General features: G+C 44.0%; 2 protein-coding genes across 2 annotated transcripts; one reads left to right on the forward strand and one right to left on the reverse strand.

Annotated features, from left to right (window-relative positions):
• Positions 1-289: 289 nt before the first annotated feature.
• On the reverse strand, positions 290-13,049 carry LOC311148583 (very-long-chain enoyl-CoA reductase-like; the record flags this gene model as incomplete). The annotated part of the gene is made up of 11 exons (XM_084185567.1): positions 290-463; positions 781-869; positions 1,177-1,234; positions 3,691-3,734; positions 3,910-3,982; positions 7,820-7,925; positions 8,218-8,333; positions 9,399-9,502; positions 9,664-9,708; positions 10,488-10,539; positions 12,888-13,049. 11 exons carry the CDS (start codon positions 13,047-13,049, stop codon positions 290-292), a joined length of 1,023 nt encoding a protein of 340 aa, XP_084041693.1.
• A 2,286-nt stretch (positions 13,050-15,335) lies between these two features.
• On the forward strand, positions 15,336-21,162 carry LOC311143867 (dnaJ homolog subfamily B member 1-like). Its single transcript, XM_084179740.1, has 3 exons — positions 15,336-15,906; positions 16,589-17,187; positions 20,306-21,162. Exons 1-3 carry the CDS (start codon positions 15,696-15,698, stop codon positions 20,534-20,536), a joined length of 1,041 nt encoding a protein of 346 aa, XP_084035866.1. The 5' UTR covers positions 15,336-15,695; the 3' UTR covers positions 20,537-21,162.
• Positions 21,163-22,224: the final 1,062 nt, after the last annotated feature.

Genomic DNA, 22,224 nt, shown 5'->3' on the forward strand with positions numbered 1-22,224 from the left:
GCTTTAGTAAAACAAGTGTATTTTTTTCATTAATTTGTGCTTCCACACCATGACATGTACAGTAGGTACCGGTAGTACACATTACATCAGATTAAGACTCATCTGCATTTAAGTCATCAAAGGGTTTTCAACTCCCTAAGACCGGAGTCACAGTGTAGTTGAACTATTCCAACAACTCCTTCCAACCTACCCAGTCAGAAACACCAGGGAACATGCCCTGAGAGTCCAGCTGTAGACTGCAGTGGGGCTGAATGGGGTCAAGTTATGTGTGGGACCAGCCCCTCTCTGACTAAAGGATGAAGGGCAGTATAGGGGAGCGCAGGGTGGGGTAGTCACGGAACTCCTTGCGGTAGGTTCGGTGCTTTCCCCTGGCCCACACCGTCATCAGGACAAAGCCCACGATGGTGAAGAAAGCCACCGGCAAGCACTGGGTCATCACTGTGAAGCCCATCCACGACCCCAGCTGCAGAGGACCAGATACACTGTTACACACTCCTACATATTATACATGTAGTACCACAGGAGGCTGGTGAGAGGAGGACGGATTACAATAATGACTGGAATGGACTAAACTGAATGGTATCAAGCACAAGGAAACCATGTGTTTTATGTGTTTGATACCGTTCCATTTATTCTCTCTTGACACCTATTGGCCAGAAGGTCACTATATCTCCAAACCCCAGGAGGGGAAGTGAAACTGAATTTCAAAGTTTTTCCAGTCTAAAACGTGCAAATACAAATATTTCAATCAACCCACCATTCTTTACTAGAACGCCTCACCTCGTATGTATAGTTGGGACAAGACACCAACGCGAAGATCCAGGTGAACGGATTCTTAGTCGGGTGTGGGATCTTCTTGACCTTCGAACCTGGTATAATATGAGAAAGAATGGAGAAGAAAAGGTTAACATGGGGCTCCTGTAAAGCAGTGCTTGTCAATTAATCAATCAATCAAATGTATTTTATAAAGCCCTTTTTACATCAGCAGTTGTCACAAAGTATACAGATACCTAGCCTAAAACCTCAAAGAGCAAGTAGATGCAGAAGCACAGTGGCTAGGAAAAACTCCCTAGAAAGGAAGGAACCTAGGAACCTTGTGTGCTAACTTTCGAAGTACATACCTGATAATGGACTGCACTGCATGAATAATATAAGCAAGAGCCTATGGGAACTCACCTGAACATTTGAGGTTGCGTAGAGCGATGTTGATGGAGAAGTTGCCGACCTGACAGAACTGTGAGGATGAGGAAAACACAATAACATGACAAAGGGCTCAATCAGCCACAACTCTAACCAAACACAAAAGAAGACCTGGTGACACTTCCTGGTGAAACTTTACATTAAGTTGCTCTTATACCTATGTAATAACAATGTGATAACTCTAGTAACTCCATGAAGATATTATTGTTACTCTGCTGGGAAGTCTGATCTATATTGCACTGATGTTAATTATGTTATTATTGTGTAACCTCGTGTCTGGTGGTGAGACTATTATTTGCAGTGGTAGAAAAAATACCCAATTGTCAAACTTGAGTAAAAGTAAAGATACCTTAATAAAAAATGACTCAAGTAAAAGTAAAAGTCACCCAGTAAAATACTACTTGAGTAAAACTATTTGGATTTAAATATACTTAAGTATCAAAAGTAAATGTCATTGCTAAAATATATTTAAGTATCAAAAGTAAAAGTACAAGTACAAATGATTTCACATTCCTTATATTGAGCAAACCAGGGGGCACCATTTTCTTGTTTTTTAAATTTACAGATAGCCAGGGGCACACTCCAACACTCAGACATCATTTTCAAACGAAGCATTTGTGTTTAGTGAGTCCGCCAGATCAGAGGCAGTAGGGATGACCAGGGATGTTCTCTTGATAAGTGAGTGAATTGGACAATTTTCCTGTCCTGCTAAGTATTCAAAATGTAACGAGTACTTTTGGGTGTCAATAATAGAAATAGTAAAGTAAAGTACATATACCCCAAAAAACGACTTAAGTAGTACTTTAAAGTATTTTTACTTAAGTACTTTACACCACTGATTATTTGTGCCTAATGGGCCTACTGTGTAGCCTCAACTCCATTACAAAGAAATTACTAAATTAATACACTGCTAAAAAAAACAAAGGGAACACTTAAACAACACAATGTAACTCCAAGTCAATCACACTTCTGTGAAATCAAACTGTCCACTTAGGAAGCAACACTGATTGACAATACATTTCACATGCTGTTGTGCAAATGGAATAGACAACAGGTGGAAATTATAGGCAATTAGCAAGACACCCCCCAATAAAGGACTGGTTTTGCAGGTGGTGACACACACCACTTCTCAGTTCCTATGCTTCCTGGCTGATGTTTTGGTCACTTTTGAATGCTGTCGGTGCTTTCACTCTAGTGGTAGCATGAGACGGAGTCTACAACCCACACAAGTGGCTCAGGTAGTGCAGCTCATCCAGGATGGCACATCAATGCGAGCTGTGGCAAGAAGGTTTGCTGTGTCTGTCAGCGTAGTGTCCAGAGCATGGAGGCGCTACCATGAGACAGGCCAGTACATCAGGAGACGTGGAGGAGGCCGTAGGAGGGCAACAACCCAGCAGCAGGACTGCTACCTCCGCCTTTGTGCAAGGAGGAGCAGGAGGAGCACTGCCAGAGCCCTGCAAAATGACCTCCAGCAGGCTACAAATGTGCATGTGTCTGCTCAAACGGTCAGAAACAGACTCCATGAGGGTGGTATGAGGGCCCGACATCCACAGGTGGGGGTTGTGCTTACAGCCCAACACCGTGCAGGACGTTTGGCATTAGCCAGAGAACACCAAGTTTGGCAAATTCGCCACTGGCGCCCTGTGCTCTTCACAGATGAAAGCAGGTTCACACTGAGCACATGTGACAGACGTGACAGAGTCTGGAGACGCCGTGGAGAACGTTCTGCTGCCTGCAACATCCTCCAGCATGACCGGTTTGGCGGTGGGTCAGTCATGGTGTGGGGTGGCATTTCTTTGGGGGGCCGCACATCCCTCCATGTGCTCGCCAGAGGTAGCCTGACTGCCATTAGGTACCGAGATGAGATCCTCAGACCCCTTGTGAGACCATATGCTGGTGCGGTTGGCCCTGGGTTCCTCCTAACGCAAGACAATGCTAGACCTCATGTGGCTGGAGTGTGTCAGCAGTTCCTGCAAGAGGAAGGCATTGATGCTATGGACTGGCCCGCCCGTTCCCCAGACCTGAATCCAATTGAACACATCTGGGACATCATGATGCTTTAGTCCAGGTCTGGGAGGAGATCCCTCAGGAGACCATCCGCCACCTCATCAGGAGCATGCCCAGGCGTTGTAGGAAGGTCATACAGGCACGTGGAGGCCACACACACTACTGAGCCTCATTTTGTCTTGTTTTAAGGACATTACATCAAAGTTGGATCAGCCTGTAGTGTGGTTTTCGACTTTAATTTTGAGGGTGACTCCAAATCCAGACCTCCATGGGTTGATACATTTGATTTCCATTGATAATTTTTGTGTGATTTTGTTGTCAGCACATTCAACTATGTAAAGAAAAAAGTATTTAATAAGATTATTTCATTCATTCAGATCTAGGATGTGTTATTTTAGTGTTCCCTTAATTTTTTTGAGCAGTGTATATTACAACATGAGGTATTAAAATAAATATAATCTTCAACACACAAAGAATACTTACTAAGAATATAATGAGTGCTGTCTTCACTTGCTGTTGCCCATAGTCTGTAAACATACAAGCAGGTGTGATGTATCATGGGAAAGAACATTGAAAGTCATTAGGGATTATGAAAAGATCTATCTGTATTCTGTAACATCCTGGCAACCAGCAGACAGAGTAGAGATGAGTGTGCATTAGGTGGGTTAGATATGATATCACCGCAGGGTAGACAGGACTTACAGGGCGGTGTATAGAGTGGATGGTTGATATAGTAGGCCATCCATGCTGCGAAACACCAGTAATAACTGCAGTTCTGGAAAAGAAGCAAGACCAGTTTTACAAGTCATCAGAATAACAAATTAATTAGACAATCTGTTTACCCCAGAGAATAAGTTTAGAAACTATGTCACATGAAATTAAACCACTAAATAAATGGTAAAGAAATACTGTTATTATCAGAGATCATTGGATCAAACTGGATCAAACTGGATCACAGATCCTCTTTAGAATCAGATTGGATATTTTTTGTATTTTATTTTTTCACCTTTATTTAACCAGGTAAGCCAGTTGAGAACAAGTTCTCATTTACAACTGCGACCTGGCCAAGATAAAGCAAAGCAGTGCGATAAAAACAACAACAACACAGAGTTACATATGGAATAAACAAAACGTACAGTCAATAACACAATAGAAAATCTATATACAGTGTGTGCAAATGTAGTAAGTTATGGAGGTAAGGCAATAAATAGGCCATAGTGCAAAATAATTACAATTTAGTATTAACACTGGAGTGATATATGTGCAGGAGATGATGTGCAAATAGAGATACTGGGGTGCAAATTAGCAAAATAAATAACAATGTAAATAACAATATGGGGATGCGGTAGATGGGTGGGCTAATTACAGATGGGCTGTGTACAGGTACAGTGATCGGTAAGCTGCTTTGACAACTGATGCTTAAAGTTAGTGAGGGAGATAAGTGTCTCCAGCTTCAGAGATTTTCGTTCCAGTCATTTGCAGCAGAGAACTGGAAGGAATGGCGGCCAAAGGAGGTGTTGGCTTTGGGGATGACCAGTGAGATATACCTGCTGGAACGCATACTACGGGTGGGTGTTGCTATGGTGACCAATGAGCTAAGATAAGGCAGGGATTTGCCTAGAAGTGATTTATAGATGACCTGGAGCCAGTGGGTTTGGCGACGAATATGTAGTGAGGGCCAGCCAACGAGAGCGTACAGGTCACAATGGTGGGTAGTATATGGGGCTTTGGTGACAAGACGGATGGCACTGTGATAGACTACATCCAATTTGCTGAGTAGAATGTTGAAAGCTATTTTGTAAATGACATCGCCGAAGTCAAGGATCGGTAGGATAGTCAGTTTTACGAGGGCATGTTTAGCAGCATGAGTGAAGGAGGCTTTGTTGCGAAATAGGAAACCGATTCTAGTTTTAACTTTGGATTGGAGATGCTTAATGTGAGTCTGGAAGGAGAGTTTACGGTCTAACCAGACACCTAGGTATTTGTAGTTGTCCACATATTCTAAGTCAGACCCGCCGAGAGTAGTGATTCTAGTCGGTCGGGCGGGTGCAAGCAGCGTTCGATAAAAGAGCATGCATTTAGTTTTACTAGCGTTTAAGAGCAGTTGGAGGCCACGGAAGGAGTGTTGTATGGCATTGAAGCTCGTTTCAATTGAGGTTTGTTAACACAGTGTCCAATGAAGGGCCAGATGTATACAAAATGGTGTCGTCTGCGTAGAGGTGGATCTGAGAGTCACCAGCAGCAAGAGCGACATCATTGATATACACAGAGAATAGAGTCGGTCCGAGATTTCAACCCTGTGGCACCCCCATAGAGACTGCCAGAGGTCCAGACAACAGGCCCTCCGATTTGACACATTGAACTCTATCTGAGAAGTAGTTGGTGAACCAGGCGAGGCAGTCATTTGAGAAACCAAGGCTATTTAGTCTGCCAATAAGAATGCGGTGATTGACAGAGTCAAAAGCCTTGGCCAGGTCGATGAAGACGGCTGCACAGTACTGTCTTTTATCGATCGTGGTTATTATATCGTTTAGGACCTTGAGCGTGGCTGAGGTGCACCCATGACCAGCTCGGAAACCAGATTGCATAGCGGAGAAGGTACGGTGGGATTCGAAATGGACGGTGATCTGTTTGTTAACTTGGCTTTCAAATACTTTCGAAAGGCAGGGCAGGATGGATATAGGTCTGTCACAGTTTGGATCTAGAGTGTCACCCCCTTTGAAGAGGGGGATGACCGCGGCAGCTTTCCAATCTCTGGGGATCTCAGACGATACGAAAAAGAGGTTGAACAGGCTAGTAATAGGGGTTGCGACAATTTCGGCGGCTAATTTTTAGAAAGAAAGGGTCCAGATTGTCTAGCCCAGCTGATTTGTAGGGGTCCAGATTTTGCAGCTCTTTCAGGACATCAGCTTTCTGAATTTGGGTGAAGGTGAAGTGGGGGGGGGGGAGGGTGCAGAGCTGGTGGCCGGGGTAGGGGTAGCCAGGTGGAAAGCATGGCCAGACGTAGCAAAATGCTTATTGAAATTCTCGATTATCATAGATTTATCGGTGGTGACAGTGTTTCCTAGCCTCAGTGCAGTGGGTAGCTAGGAGGAGGTGCTCTTATTCTCCATGGACTTTACAGTGTCCCAAAACCTTTTGGAGTTAGTGCTACAGGATGCAAATTTCTGTTTGAAAAAGCTAGCCTTTGCTTTCCTAACTGATTGTGTATATTGGTTCCTGACTTCCCTGAAAAGTTGCAAATCGCGGGGGCTGATCGATGCTAATGCAGTACACCACAGGATGTTTTTGTGCTGGTCAAGGGCAGTCAAGTCTGAGGAGAACCAGGGGCTATATCTGTTCTTAGTTCTGCATTTTTTGAATGGGGCATACTTATTTAAGATGGAGAGGAAAGCACTTTTGAAGAACATCCAGGCATCCTCTACTGACGGAATGTCAATATCCATCCAGGATAACCAGGCCAGGTCAATTAGAAAGGCCTGCTTGCTGAAGTGTTTTAGGGACCGTTTGACAGTGATGAGGGGTGGTCGTTTGACCGCGGACCCATTACGGACGCAGGCAATGAGGCAGTGATCGCTGAGATCCTGGTTGAAGACAGCGGAGGTGTATTTAGAGGGTAAATTAGTCAGGATGATATCTATGAGGGTGCCCATGTTTACGGATTTAGGGTTGTACCTGGTAGGTTCCTTGATAATTTGTGTGAGATTGAGGGCATCTAGTTTAGATTGTAGGATGGCCAGGGTGTTAAGCATATCCCAGTTTAGGTCACCAAGAACTACGAACTCTGAGGATAGATGGGGGGCAAGCAACTCACATATGGTGTCCAGGGCACAACTGGGGGCTGAGGGGGGTCTGTAGCAAGCGGCAACAGTGAGAGACTTATTTCTGGAAAGGTGGATTTTTAGAAGTAGAAGCTCAAACTGTTTGGGCACAGACCTGGATAGTATGATAGAGCTCTGCAGGCTATCTCTACAGTAGATTGCAACTCTGCCCCCTTTGGCAGTTCTATCTAGATGGAAAATGTTGTAGTTCGGGATGGACATTTCTGAATTTTTGGTGGCCTTCCTAAGCCAGGATTCAGACACTGCTAGAACATCAGGGTTGGCAGAGTGTGCTAACGCAGTGAATAACTCAAACTTGGGGAGGAGGCTTCTGATGTTAACATGCAAGAAACCAAGGCTTTTACGGTTACAGAAGTCAACAAATGATAGCACCTGGGCAGTAGGAGTGATACTGGGGGCTACAGGGCCTGGGTTAATCTCTACATCACCAGAGGAACAGAGGAGGAATATAATAAGAATATGGCTAAAGGCTTTAAGAACTGGTCTTCTAGTGCGTTGGGTACAGAGAATAAAAGGGGCAGATTTCCGGGCGTTGTAGAATATATTCAGGGCATTATGTACAGACAAGGATATGGAAGGATATGAGTACAGTGGAGGTACACCTAAGCATTGGGTAACGATGAAAGAGAAATCATCACTGGAGGTACCGATTGAGCCAGTCTCCAGGTGTATGGGGGGTGGGACAAAGGAGCTATCTGAGGCAGGTTGAGCGGGACTAGGGGCTCTACAGTGAAATAGTACAATAAGATGCCCTTATTCAATCTTCTCACCTTGAAGATGTTTCTCAGTGGCATGGTACCGTGGGATATTCGGTGGATGAACAGCGTCTCAAGGATTCTCTTCACATAGTGGAAGGAGTGACACATGCAGGCCAAACTGCAGAGGGAGGGGAAAAGTTATCATAGTATAGATTACATCTTATTGTCATCACATATTTAGCTTTGATTACTACATCATTCATTCACTGGTCTCTATGACAGTCCAAGATGGCTGTCATGCTTCTCTGATGCAGCACACACATTATCTTCACTGTTAACACCATCACCGGTCAACCTGACCTAATTATGTCACTGTAATCATCACTTGGAGAGCCTGAAATATTTAAAAGTGCGAGGTACAGTGACAGAGATAGAATAGGTCCTTGAAAATGCAGTAATTTGACACTCACTGTACAACCCAGTGCTTGCTGCTGCTAAAGTCATACTTTGGGGCGTAGATGAAAGGCAGGCGGAAGTAGAACATCAAGTAGATGAGCAGTGGTCCGTAACACTCTGATAGGAAGACCTGAGGAGGGGGGAAGACATAAAGGTGAGACATGTACAGTGACTTGCCTTACAACCTGGAATTAAAATTGATTTTTGGGGGGTTTGTATCATTTGATTTACACAACATGCCTACCACTTTGAAGATGCAAAATATTTTTTTGGGTGAAACAAACAAGAAATAAGACAAAAAAAACAGAAAACTTGAGCGTGCATAACTATTTCATGCCCCCCCCCCCCCCCCCCCCACCCCCAAGGGGCACTGTTGGTGCTGATTAGATCGGTAGGTGCTTCTTGCTTCACCTTGCGTTCTGATAGGCTGGATGGAAGTTTTATCATATTGCTTAAAGCTATCCGATCATTTCAGATCTACAGGAGTGCCTAGGGAGGAGGGCAAGTAGATTATTTGTAATTGAGTATTAGAGAAAACAAGTGGGCATGTAACACAAGCATTCCCCAAGAGATAGGGCAGCTTAGCTGACAGTCAGTTTGTGATGAAACAGATCTATGAATCAACACCTCTGGCATGGGTCCAGGCTCAGCACGGGTGACTGATCGCTACTGTTGATCTCAGCTAGGGTGCCAGGCTGCAAGGAGGACATTGGACCCTGCTACCCCCCCAACACTGGCGTCACCCTATTCCACCGGGGGTTCAGAGACGGGTGGATGAGGGGTGAGAGGATTGAGGACATGGAGCGTGGTTACAGTATGTGGTTGGTTGTGGAGAATGGTTGAGGAGGCTATGGCAGTGGAGGGTGAAAAGAAGGTCAGGGGGATAAACACCTGTGGGGGAAATAGGGCCATGAGATTATGTGTCCTAGGACAGAAGATAGAGGAGGTAGGAGGTGAGAGAAAACCCAACCAGAGTACAGTGCATCTATCTGTCAGTGTGGGTGTATATTTATATGCAAGGCTATAGTTGATTAATTGAAGGAGTCTGGCTGTGTATATTTAAATGCAGGAGTCAAGATATACAATAGAACGTGTGTGTGTGTGTGTGCGCAAGTGCGTTCGTGTGTGTGTTTGTGTGCATGCGTACGTGCGTGCGTGCATTCACGTGTGTGTGTGTGTGTTTGCATGTGCTCACAGTGCCCCAGGCGATCTGGGCCCCCAGGTCAGAGAAGTAGAAGCTGGCCGTGGTTCCAACAGGAAGTGTCTGCAAGACATCCTCATCCTTCAGACCCTTACCCTCTGTGGAGCAAGACAGAGCACAATGCTACAGTCAGCCATGACATTGCGGACCATATCACAGAAGATAAGACCTTCATACGGTTTTGGTATAGCAATTTCTAGCACTCATTTGAGACCGTGTAGGTAGCTGAGGCATCATGCATGGGAGGTGTGTGGCTTACTAGGATCCAGGCGTAAGGACTGTCTAGCTGGGTACCACTGGGGATCTGGCAAGAAGACAGAAATTAATTAAGCTTACAATAGCCCCATTTCTAGGCTTCCTTCCAGTAGCCGAGGGATTAACGAGACTTGGAAAGATGTCATTGCGAGATTAACCTCATAATTATCAGGACATATTGTATATGGATCATACATGTCTACACTCTTAGAAAAAAGGGTTCCAAAAGGGTTCTTCGGCTGTTCCCATAGGAGAATCCAACAGGGGTTCTTCAAAGGGTTCTCCTATGGGGATAGCCGAAGAACCCTTTTAGGTTCTAGAAAGCACATTTTGTTCTAAGCGTGTAGAGCAGGGATGGGCAACTGGCCCCCCTTTTGAAGGCCCGCAGATCAATTGATTTTGTTAGTCAGTCTCACTCAGATATCATATTAAAAACTGCAAATGTTCCTCTCCACTCCATGGCAAAATGTGTATAATAGCAGCAAACTTGCTTTAAAACTGCAACATTTCCGTTATGCCCCATGACAAAATGTGTAGAATTGCACGAAATTAACTCTAAAACTTAAAGATTTTCTCTCCGCAGTCAAGAGCAACTGCGGCCCCTCATGATTAGTTCAGATTTTTTTGTTGCCCCCACCCCCATCAATGTTGCCCATCCCTGGTGTAGAGAGTAGATCATGTTACAAAAATGTTTTACATTCCATGTTGTTACATCACTGACTGAAAATTGATCTGGATAAGAGCGTCTGCTAAATGACTATAATTTAAATGTTAATGTTTGTGGTGCACACACTCTTAAGGTGGGCCTGGACTTTGTCATATACTCACTTGATTTGTGGAACAAAGCCTTAATATCCAAAATAGTAGAAGTTGGCTCAACCTGTTCAGAAAGAGAGTCAATCAAACATACTACTAGTGTTACTACCATGGGTCTAATAAATGTATCCCAGATAGATTTATTGACTAAAGTTTGATATTTGTTTTCAAGTTGTGAAATTAGTACCATACCACATACTGTACATACGCTATAACACTAACAGATTTATTCCCACTGCTAAGACAGCCAAGCAAATTAAAACAGCCTACAGTTACAGGAAACTGCATCTGTTTTCATAATGAAGATCTTGAAGAAATTGTGAGACTATGATACAGCATTTCAACTGTAATTCATTATCATTGCAACACAACCGCTCACATTCATAAAAGCCACTAAATACACGGTGCTTGCTGTTGGCTTCAAGACACCCACTGGCTTCAGGACACTGAGCTGACACATACAGTGGGGGAAAAAAGTATTTAGTCAGCCACCAATTGTGCAAGTTCTCCCACTTAAAAAGATGAGAGAGGCCTGTAATTTTCATAATATGTACACGTCAACTATGACAGACAAATTGAGAGAAAAAAAATCCAGAAAATCACATTGTAGGATTTTTAATGAATTTATTTGCAAATTATGGTGGAAAATAAGTATTTGGTCACCTACAAACAAGCAAGATTTCTGGCTCTCACAGACCTGTAACTTCTTCTTTAAGAGGCTCCTCTGTCCTCCACTCGTTACCTGTATTAATGGCACCTGTTTGAACTTGTTATCAGTATAAAAGACACCTGTCCACAACCTCAAACAGTCACACTCCAAACTCCACTATGGCCAAGACCAAAGAGCTGTCAAAGGACACCAGAAACAAAATTGTAGACCTGCACCAGGCTGGGAAGACTGAATCTGCAATAGGTAAGCAGCTTGGTTTGAAGAAATCAACTGTGGGAGCAATTATTAGGAAATGGAAGACATACAAGACCACTGATAATCTCCCTCGATCTGGGGCTCCACGCAAGATCTCACCCCGTGGGGTCAAAATGATCACAAGAACGGTGAGCAAAAATCCCAGAACCACACGGGGGGACCTAGTGAATGACCTGCAGAGAGCTGGGACCAAAGTAACAAAGCCTACCATCAGTAACACACTACGCCGCCAGGGACTCAAATCCTGCAGTGCCAGACGTGTCCCCCTGCTTAAGCCAGTACATGTCCAGGCCCGTCTGAAGTTTGCTAGAGTGCATTTGGATGATCCAGAAGAGGATTGGGAGAATGTCATATGGTCAGATGAAACCAAAATAGAACTTTTTGGTAAAAACTCAACTCGTCGTGTTTGGAGGACAAAGAATGCTGAGTTGCATCCAAAGAACACCATACCTACTGTGAAGCATGGGGGTGGAAACATCATGCTTTGGGGCTGTTTTTCTGCAAAGGGACCAGGACGACTGATCCGTGTAAAGGAAAGAATGAATGGGGCCATGTATCGTGAGATTTTGAGTGAAAACCTCCTTCCATCAGCAAGGGCATTGAAGATGAAACGTGGCTGGGTCTTTCAGCATGACAATGATCCCAAACACACCGCCCGGGCAACGAAGGAGTGGCTTCGTAAGAAGCATTTCAAGGTCCTGGAGTGGCCTACCCAGTCTCCAGATCTCAACCCCATAGAAAGTCTTTGGAGGGAGTTGAAAGTCTGTGTTGCCCAGCGACAGCCCCAAAACATCACTGCTCTAGAGGAGATCTGCATGGAGGAATGGGCCAATATACCAGCAACAGTGTGTGAAAACCTTGTGAAGACTTACAGAAAACGTTTGACCTGTGTCATTGCCAACAAAGGGTATATAACAAAGTATTGAGAAACTTTTGTTATTGACCAAATACTTATTTTCCACCATAATTTGCAAATAAATTCATTAAAAATCCTACAATGTGATTTTCTGGATTTTGTTTCCTCATTTTGTCTGTCATAGTTGACGTGTACCTATGATGAAAATTACAGGCCTCTTTCATCTTTTTAAGTGGGAGAACTTGCACAATTGGTGGCTGACTAAATACTTTTTTCCCCACTGTAACTCATAACTCGCCCAAAAGATTCCTACAAGATCAGGGGGAATTTTCACCTCCTAAATGCAACACAACCTCTGTAGAATCAGCCATATTGTCTGAGAACTGTAAATTAGCCGGCTGTCCGGTCAAAGGGATGACTCGGTAACTTCTTGAGCTAAAGCAAACAAGTGTCCTCTGACTTCATCAGACAGTATTATGGCTTTTACTAGGACTATAATTAGACCTCATCTGATGATTTCGGACTTTTAAATGTCATTTTGCTCAGTGTACAGTATCAAATACAGTATTGAACGTGCACAGCGACTGATGAGACACAGTGACACAGTCACACACACACTCCAGGCACTCACTTTGTCCAAGAGTAGTAGCTTCTCCTTTGTCTTTGCATCCACGATTTCTACCTCAAAGTAAACAATCCTTTTGGCCTTTTTGGGTGGTTTAGGTCTTGGTCTTGGGGCTGAACTTTTCTTTTCTTGCCCATTTGACTTCGCCTCTAAAGCCAGTGTATCCATGACCCCTTTTGAACTATGACCTTAATGTGCCTCCGCACTAAAATGAGGTCCCTCCAACGGTTTGCAAAAACCTAGTTAGTGTTCTCTACTTGTCTCTGATTAGTCCTCTATGTGCTCTGCGACTGTTTTTCTTACTATCTGCGCCCTCCAAATAGCCTTCCAGAATGGGAAACGACTGTGTCACCATAAACAGCCTTTTCCTGTGTGAGGGTGTGAGAAAGAAGTAAAGAGGTAAAGAAAGCAAGAGGGTGGGAGAGAGAGAGAGAGAGAGAGAGAGAGACAGAGACAGAGACAGAGAGGAAGAGAGAGAGAGAGAGAGAGACAGAGAGGAAGAGCTTGCCTGTGAGATGTTCGTAGAATGAGAGGGGGTTAAACGTCAGTAACCCACCACCTCCTCACCTGAAGAGAGGCCTCCCACCAGTTACCGGACACCCTCCACACCCACAAACGTACTGAAGGCGAAACCCGAGACACCCAAGACATAATCCGTAGCGTGCATGTCGCAATGCTAAATATAAGATGCCCGATTTGCTCTGCTCTGCTCTGCAGTAGCTCAGTAACCTTGGTCAGCCACACACAACCCTACTCAGAAACAGATCCCTCTCTGCTCTCAGAAGAGCCAAGACACATCTCTGCTGAGCTCTGCTCCTCACTCAGTTATACTGTCTCACACCGACCCCCCTATGGGCCTGATCCATGTGGATGAGAGACAGCAAGGCCTCTGCATGCCAACACTTACCCCTCCCCCAGACCACCTGTGCCATTTTTCTTTTTTCTGCCACTCTGACCTCGAGAACCAACAAAAACAAACACATGTTTATTTTATAGTGTGTGTATTCTCCCCATACCCTGAACAAACATTAAGGCCTAATACTGTCCTATAATTTTCCAATGGAGTGAGAGCTGTCATCTGTAGTGCTATCAGAGCTGTGAGGTGCTGGCTGTAAGTTGCGGAGCTTGGAGATGTTGCCCAAGATATCCTTCAGACAGAGGGATCATGTCCTTCATATTTGACTAAAAGGAGCATGTCAACACACACAGGCAGCAGATCTGTATTCTATATTTACAATCAGGTTAGACCACACACATCAGACAGGAGCACACAGAAGTACAAGAACACGGTAAGCTTTTTTGATGTATCTGCATGGATGAAGATGTTGTGACATATTAGCTGTTACCTGCTGTCATGGTAACAAGGATTTGTTCAAAGGGGACTGCTGGTTTTGTTGATTATGTGCAGAAAAGCAGACTCTGTGTTGGAGTGGACAGGAGTTGGAAAACCTGGACAGGAGTTGGAAAAGCTGGACCGTCTCATCATGTTGCCGCCAGCAAATTCAATTGATTTAAACAGATGGCTCTCTCATAATCTCAATTTAACATCATGTTCAAGTTTGGTTTGTTGGACGTTGTGATTAGCAACAGATTTTATGGTAGGGTGGGCTCGTATTATTAGCCTGGAATCCAAACTGATACTGGAGCATATCAGGTTATCATACTATGGGGCTCTCCAGTGAAGCATGAGAATAATGTTACAGTATCCGTGATTTAAACCACAAGCTGCAATGCTGCCACTCTGTGGTAGTCAGCATCATTATCACTTTACTGACTATGCAAGTTATCTCTTATTTATTTTCCAGAGGTCCTGACATGTAGTCATTTTAAACCAATATCTTTCCATATCATGAAAGATATGTAGGATATGTAATTAGGCATTGCAAGAGGAACACTATTATTTTGTTCTACCGTGTGGCCATTTGATATGCAACATATCAATAGTCTTGTCACAATATGCATTCATATTATTTTAGCTAATGAAACAATTTATAAAGCTTTGGCACAGATACCCACAATGTGATGATATTATTATCTACAACAGGGATGAGCAACTTTGATGGGGGTGGGGGAAATCTGAACTCATCAGGGTCTGCAGTGGCTCGTGGGTATGTGTACCTACATCCATACCCACACATGCAGTCAGAGCCGGCCCCACCCTTTTGGGGGCACTAAGCAAAATGTTGTTGGGCCGCCAGTTGCCGATCCTTGAACATGCAATTTAACCCTTTTTATCTGTGCAAGCAACTGCTGCAGAGGGGTGGTGTGGACGTAGTTCGTCTAGAGTTGGACAGGGTCAGTGCTATTAGGGATCCTTGGGACGTCCATGCCATAAACCCTAACCAGTTGTCACGCCTGGTTCTCGACGAGGCTTAACCATTTCACATTTCAACTTCATAGGGACGTCCCAAGGATTCTGAAAGCATGACGTAGCAAAGGGCGGAGATTTCAGTCACAGCAGTATCAGCACCACTAGGCGAGTTCTGGAAGTTTCTTGCATGGTGGCTAGCTAGCGACATGGTGAAAAGCGTATTTTGAGTAGCCACGATATTTCGCCTCATAAATAGGTGTATTCAGCAGAGAGTGAGATATATTTATGCAACTCCAAAGTTTGATAGGTAAAAAAATCGTGGAGGGTCAGATTTGTAGGCTGCCCTTGCAGCTGTCAACTCTGGCTAAGTAGCTAGCTAGCTAGCTAGCCAGCTTCAAACACTACATTTCAGTGTGATTGGTTGACAGTCTGTCTGATAAAAGATTAACTGGTGAATTGACGATGGTTTTTTGAATATCAAGCGTTACTTGAGGATACTTGTAATGGGTAAAGACTATTATAAAGTGTTGGGTATACAGAAAGGCGCCTCTGAGGACGAGATAAAGAAGGCGTATCGAAAGCAGGCCCTCCGATATCACCCCGATAAAAACAAGTCCACTGGATCTGAGGATAAATTCAAAGAGATCGCTGAAGCCTATGATGTCCTCAGCGACGCAAAGAAAAAGGATATATATGACCGATATGGAGAAGAAGGTAACGCATCAACTTTTGGTTCCATGTCGTGCATTGTAACCAAACCTGTTTGCGCAATCGACGTTGTCAGGTTTGCCAACTATGTAACATTACTAGCTGTATCAGCCGTGGCCCTTGTTTTTGACGATTGTATCTAACGTTATTGCTTAAATGTTACTGTTTGTGTTTTTCTTTGATTGTAGCCCTAGAAACGATTGTGGTTATTATCTTGGACGCAACTGAGCGCCAGAAACAGTCAGAGGCGCTACAGTTCTCTCGAGAACTTGCTGGAACTTTCCTGCTTGTTATGAGTTGAAACTGTCAGTGGGGCTAGTTTGTTCACGTCACAACGTTAATTCCTTCCTCCTGTCACGTCGCTCATGGTCTGTGACACATTGCAGAACACCTTTTTAGAAACACTTCTCTGTCAGTGACCCCTGAAGACACAGGTGGAAATGTAGCATGCTTAATCATTAGCTTTTAGCATTATTTATTTAGAGAGATGGTATGTCTGGAAGTGTTAAGTGTGTTGTGAAAAAATGTATGCACTCACTAACTAAGTCGCTCTGGATAAGAGCGTCTGCTAAATGACTAAAATGTAAAATGTTGTGAATAAGTGATTCAGAAAGTGATTTAAAATAAAATGTGATGTTTGTTCTAAAATAAAATTGTTGATGTTTGTTCTTGTGTTCACTCTTACCAGGCCTAAAGGGGCCCACAGCCGGAGGGGGTGGTGGTCCCAACTGCCCCAACAACTACAACTACACCTTCCATGGAGATCCTCACGCCATGTTTACCGAGTTCTTTGGCGGCCGCAGCCCATTCGACCAGTTCTTCGCACGCAACGGAGACGATGACATGGACACTGACGACCCCTTTGCCGCATTCGGTATGGGGGGCATGCCGGGTGGAATGGGAGGGTTCCACCAACACCAGAGGTCCTTCAAATCCCGGCCAGGGGGTCCCCATGGGGGCCGGGAGAAGAAGAAAGATTCTCCGGTGGTGCACGAGCTGAAGGTGAGCCTGGAGGAGGTGTTCTCCGGCTGCACCAAGAAGATGAAGATCTCCCGTAAGCGACTGAACCCGGACGGCTGCAGCATGCGCAGCGAGGACAAGATCCTGACAGTGGACATCAAGCGAGGCTGGAAGGAAGGGACCAAGATCACCTTCCCCAGGGAGGGAGATGAGACGCCCACTAACATTCCTGCTGACGTGGTGTTTGTGGTCAAAGACAAACCCCATCCTGTGTTCCGCCGGGATGGCTCCGATATCATCTACCCTGCTAGAGTGTCCCTCAGAGATGTGAGTGCTTTGTGATGTCTTAAACATTGTCAGTCATAAACGTAACCCACTAAACTCTTTCACTTGTATTCTCTGTAATGATGGTAATGATATTTCTCTGCTGCTCTCAGGTAGGGTTGGGCGATATGGCCAAAAAAATCATGTTGATTTGTTTTCTAACTTTTCTAATATATATTTTTCTCCAAGCTTTGTTGCACAGTTTAAAGTTCAATATACTGCATTTCAAACAGTCCGGAATAATCGAATTAATTCATGGCTTGTAAAATTATACCTAGGCTAAATGTAAGCCTTCCACAACCCACTAATTATTATATTATTTTATCAAAATAGGTTAACCTGCTTTTTTGTAATAATCACTGATCAGGCTTTTAAGTCTATCTATGAAAATGTCATTTTTGTAAAAAGGTTAACCAGAACCATGCACAATGTACATCCACTAGTTGGCTAATCTTTATATTTAAAGTCTAGCCATCTTGGATCTGTTTGCTTGCTAACAAGTTAGAACAGTTTAACTGTTATGAACACACCCTCCTGTCTCCTACTGTTGAACAAAATGAAAGCCTGTCCACTTTGTGGCCTACCTACATTGATAAGAAGAAGCTTATTTCTCAGAATGAGAACGAGTTGCCAATACGGTATGAAAGTACTACTACTTACTATCTCCTATTGCAAGCCCTGTACAGTGTTTTTGAAAGGGTTTCAAGCTTGTATAATCAAATGTATGAAAACAAGGTTGTGTGTGTGTAAAAAAGGCAATGTCTGTGCACCTGACTCCCCACAATCCCGTCAGGGTGATTTCGCCCCTTCTCAGCTGTCTGTCACTGCCTCATGGTTTACACCAATTAGAGTCCCCAAATGCACATTTGGACTCTGACCCCCTCCCACTCCAGGTCAGAGGGGCTATCGTTGTCGGCAGATGAAGACACAAGTTTGGCTGCCAACCAAGTTACAGTGGGGGAAAAAAGTATTTAGTCAGCCACCAATTGTGCAAGTTCTCCCACTTAAAAAGATGAGAGAGGCCTGTAATTTTCATCATAGGTACACGTCAACTATGACAGACAAAATGAGAAAATCACGTTGTAGGATTTTTAATGAATTTATTTGCAAATTATGGTGGAAAATAAGTATTTGGTCAATAACAAAAGTTACTCAATACTTTGTTATATACCCTTTGTTGGCAATGACACAGGTCAAACGTTTTCTGTAAGTCTTCACGAGGTTTTCACACACTGTTGCTGGTATTTTGGCCCATTCCTCCATGCAGATCTCCTCTAGAGCAGTGATGTTTTGGGGCTGTCGCTGGGCAACACAGACTTTCAACTCCCTCCAAAGATTTTCTATGGGGTTGAGATCTGGAGACTGGCTAGGCCACTCCAGGACCTTGAAATGCTTCTTACAAAGCCACTCCTTCGTTGCCCGGGCGGTGTGTTTGGGATCATTGTCATGCTGAAAGACCCAGCCACGTTTCATCTTCAATGCCCTTGCTGATGGAATGAGGTTTTCACTCAAAATCTCACGATACATGGCCCCATTCATTCTTTCCTTTACACGGATCAGTCGTCCTGGTCCCTTTGCAGAAAAATAGCCCCAAAGCATGATGTTTCCACCCCCATGCTTCACAGTAGGTATGGTGTTCTTTGGATGCAACTCAGCATTCTTTGTCCTCCAAACACGACGAGTTGAGTTTTTACCAAAAAGTTATATTTTGGTTTTATCTGACCATATGACATTCTCCCAATCCTCTTCTGGATCATCCAAATGCACTCTAGCAAATGTGTGTTTATTTTAGGAAGATTGTGGGTACAATGCATCCAGAAAACCACAAGTCCATCCTGTGTCAACTGAAGATTTCTGTGTGTGAGTGTGAATACTATAGTGTGTGGTGGTGAAGATGATAAAAGTCCTGGACTAAGAAGCATCCGTGCTGTTCTTGCCGGACAGCCTGTAATGAGTCAGAACCAATTATAACCGACCGCTCAGACGGCTCCAGCTAGCCGTTTTTACTATATATATATATATATAATTATGTATTCGTGTATTGATTTGCTCATACCCAATGCCTTTTATTACGCTCAAGAAGTAAGACACATTGCCGAAAGTTAGAAAAGTCTAATTTGAACGAAAACTCCTGCAGCCTTGTTAGCATGCCTGCTCAAGTTGAGGACTCACAGGACAGTAAAAACCTGTTAGTTACAGGCCGTTTGGCTAGCCAGTAGGCCTACTTTTTGAAAATGATAAGTTTGTTTGTAGACCGGCAAGGTGTCGAAAGGGAGACATATACAGCTGGTGGGAGTTGTAGTTCTAATGAAAAAGCACATCGGCTTTGTGCTTTTTCTTGGCCGTCAAATACGTTAAACTGGCATATGGTAAATTAATTCACTTGGAAACACTTACATTTGAATATATATCTTATATGACTGTGTTTTCATGAATTTGAGGATGCAAATTTGAAGCCTGTTCTTAGCCTACAAAACGAGACAACAGGAAGTACCACTTTCATACCGTATTCCTTAATGCGTCTTTTTATGCTCATTGCACATTTATACAACACAGACTAGACAGCTAGCACAGTCTGTGGCTAAAATGCTGCTAGAGGTGCGTACTGCAAGCAGCAAACTGAGCTTACATTTTCCACAATGATGTTTTTAGTAGGGTCTGCTCTGCGCAAACTTTGGGAGTTGAGACATAAAAAGGGTATCGTTAGAAAGGTTAAGTTCTCCTCTACAGTAAAATAATGTTTCAATGTGTTTCGGTGTCCATATCACCGATTCTGTTGGACCAAACCTCAAATGCAAATAGCGAGTTGAAACTGCTTGTCAGAGGAAGAAGTGATCTTTCATCTTTGGCAGGGGGAGGGGCTTGGTGTGAGTGGGGAGGTGCACACAGCACAGAAGGCACAAAGGAGACAAGACCGAAAAGACAACGTCATGAGAACAAGCGCACATAAACGCTTATAAAAATGAGAAAATTGTACAATACAGGCATTTGGAACATCGCGCTAAAACATAAATTCAAATTAATTCGATATACCGCCCAGCCCAGCTCCCAGGCCTTGTACTCTTTAACTTAAAATATAACACACCTAATTGTGACCATCTATATGTCTCTCTCCCATCAGGCACTGTGTGGATGCACGGTCAGCGCTCCCACTCTGGACGGCAGGACTGTGACTGTGACATCCAGAGACGTGGTCAAACCTGGGATGAAGAAGCGTATCGTGGGAGAGGGACTACCCCTGTCCAAGTGCCCAGAGAAGAGGGGGGACATGGTGCTGGAGTTTGTAGTGAAATTCCCTGAGAAGTTGGGGCAGAGTGCCCGCGATGCACTGACTCAGATTCTTCCTCCTTGAATGACTGAGTGGCTTTTTAAAGACCCCTAACAAACACTAAGACAGCCAGTTGTCTTCTTCCATTACAGTTGTCCTTACCCTAGGCCCAGGACAGACTAGTTGTTTGGGAATTATACCCATTTATTTTGATTCAACCTTTGATCCAAATTATAATTCAGTTATATATTTAACCACCATGAGATATTGACAGAGTAACATGTTGGTCTCTGTTCTCTGATGTTAGCTGTTCTGTTTGGTTCATCATTTTTTCCTGTTAATATTATTACAACATTTAGATTGTATTACTTACATGTCCTATTGACAGTATTACATTTCGCATTGGAAGGGAAAATAAAGAAACTTCTGGGGGACCCAGTGCTAGACATTGGATAATAGGTTGTGTTCGAGCATAGGGCAGGGGTTGGTCTGGCCCTGTAGAGATGACTGGAGCTGGTTGTTATAAGGTCAGAGGGATAGGTAGAGTTGAAGATGACTGTGGCAAACAGCACTGACGTGGAATTCGTGTGATATCCAGCTGTTTTGATAGTGCTTCCAGAATATTTGTTCCAGGCAACTTATCAACTATATCTCTCAGGAGCAGTGATACACACCTGAATGTAGATATACTTATAAATACAATGCATATATATATTTGGTGTCACCGGTATTATTTAGCAGTGAGTTATGTTGGGGAACTTAAGAGCAAATAGAATTCAGGAAATTATTTAAGTTTAAATGGGAGGGGCAAAACTTGGGTTTCTTGAGCACAACTTGCAAATCATGTTCAAACTAACCCAGAGATAAAGGTGTGAATGAACATTTTTGGGAATTCACTCCAGGCAACTCCCTACAGATTACACAGACTTGATACACTACATGGCCAAAAGTATGTGGGCAACCCTTCAAATGAGTGGATTCGGCCATTTCAGCCACACTCGTTGCTGACAGGTGTATAAAATCGAGCACACAGCCATGCAAACTCCATAGACAAACATTGGCAGTAGAATGGCCCGTACTGAAGAGCTCAGTGACTTTCAACGTGGCACCGTCATAGGATGCCACCTTTCCAACAAGTCAGTTGGTCAGATTTCTGTACTGCTAGAGCTGCCACAGTCAACTGTAAGTACTGTTGTTGCTCCTAGACGTTTCCACTTCACAATAACGGCTCAGCCACAAAGTGGTAGGCCACACAAGCTCACAGAACGGGACCACAGAGTGCTGCAGCGCGTAGTGTGTAAAAATCGTCTGTCCTCAGTTGCAACACTCACTGCCGAGTTCCAAACTGCCTCTGGAAGCAAAGTCAGCACAATAACTGTTTGTCAAGAGCTTCATGAAATGGGTTTCCATGGTCAAGAAGCTGCACACAAGCCTAAGATCACCATGCGCAATGCCAAGCGTCGGCTGGAGTGGTGTAAAGCTCGCCCCCATTGGACTCTGGAGCAGTGGAAACAAGTTCTCTGGCGTGATGAATCACGCTTCACCATCTGGCAGTCCGACGGACAATCTGTGTTTGGAGGATGCCAGGAGAACACTACCTGCCCGAATGCATAGTGCCAACTGTAAAGTTTGGGAGAGGAGGAATAATGGTCTGGGGCTGTTTTTCATGGTTTGGGCTAGTCCCCTTAGTTCCAGTGAAGGGAAATCTTAACACTACAACATACAATGACACTCTAGACGATTCTGTGCTTCCAACTTTGTGGCAACAGTTT

The sequence above is a fragment of the Coregonus lavaretus genome (assembly GCF_964263955.1).
Source record: "Coregonus lavaretus genome assembly, chromosome: 2".
Lineage (NCBI taxonomy): Eukaryota > Metazoa > Chordata > Actinopteri > Salmoniformes > Salmonidae > Coregonus > Coregonus lavaretus.

What these genes read in the sequence shown, in the direction of transcription:
- LOC311143867 (XM_084179740.1), top strand. Translation starts at nt 15,696, where the DNA reads ATGGGTAAAGACTATTATAAAGTGTTGGGTATACAGAAAGGCGCCTCT. An exon ending in TGACCGATATGGAGAAGAAG is followed by an intron (nt 15,907 to 16,588) that starts GTAACGCATCAA and finishes CACTCTTACCAG; the next exon opens with GCCTAAAGGGGCCCACAGCC. An exon ending in CTAGAGTGTCCCTCAGAGAT is followed by an intron (nt 17,188 to 20,305) that starts GTGAGTGCTTTG and finishes CTCTCCCATCAG; the next exon opens with GCACTGTGTGGATGCACGGT.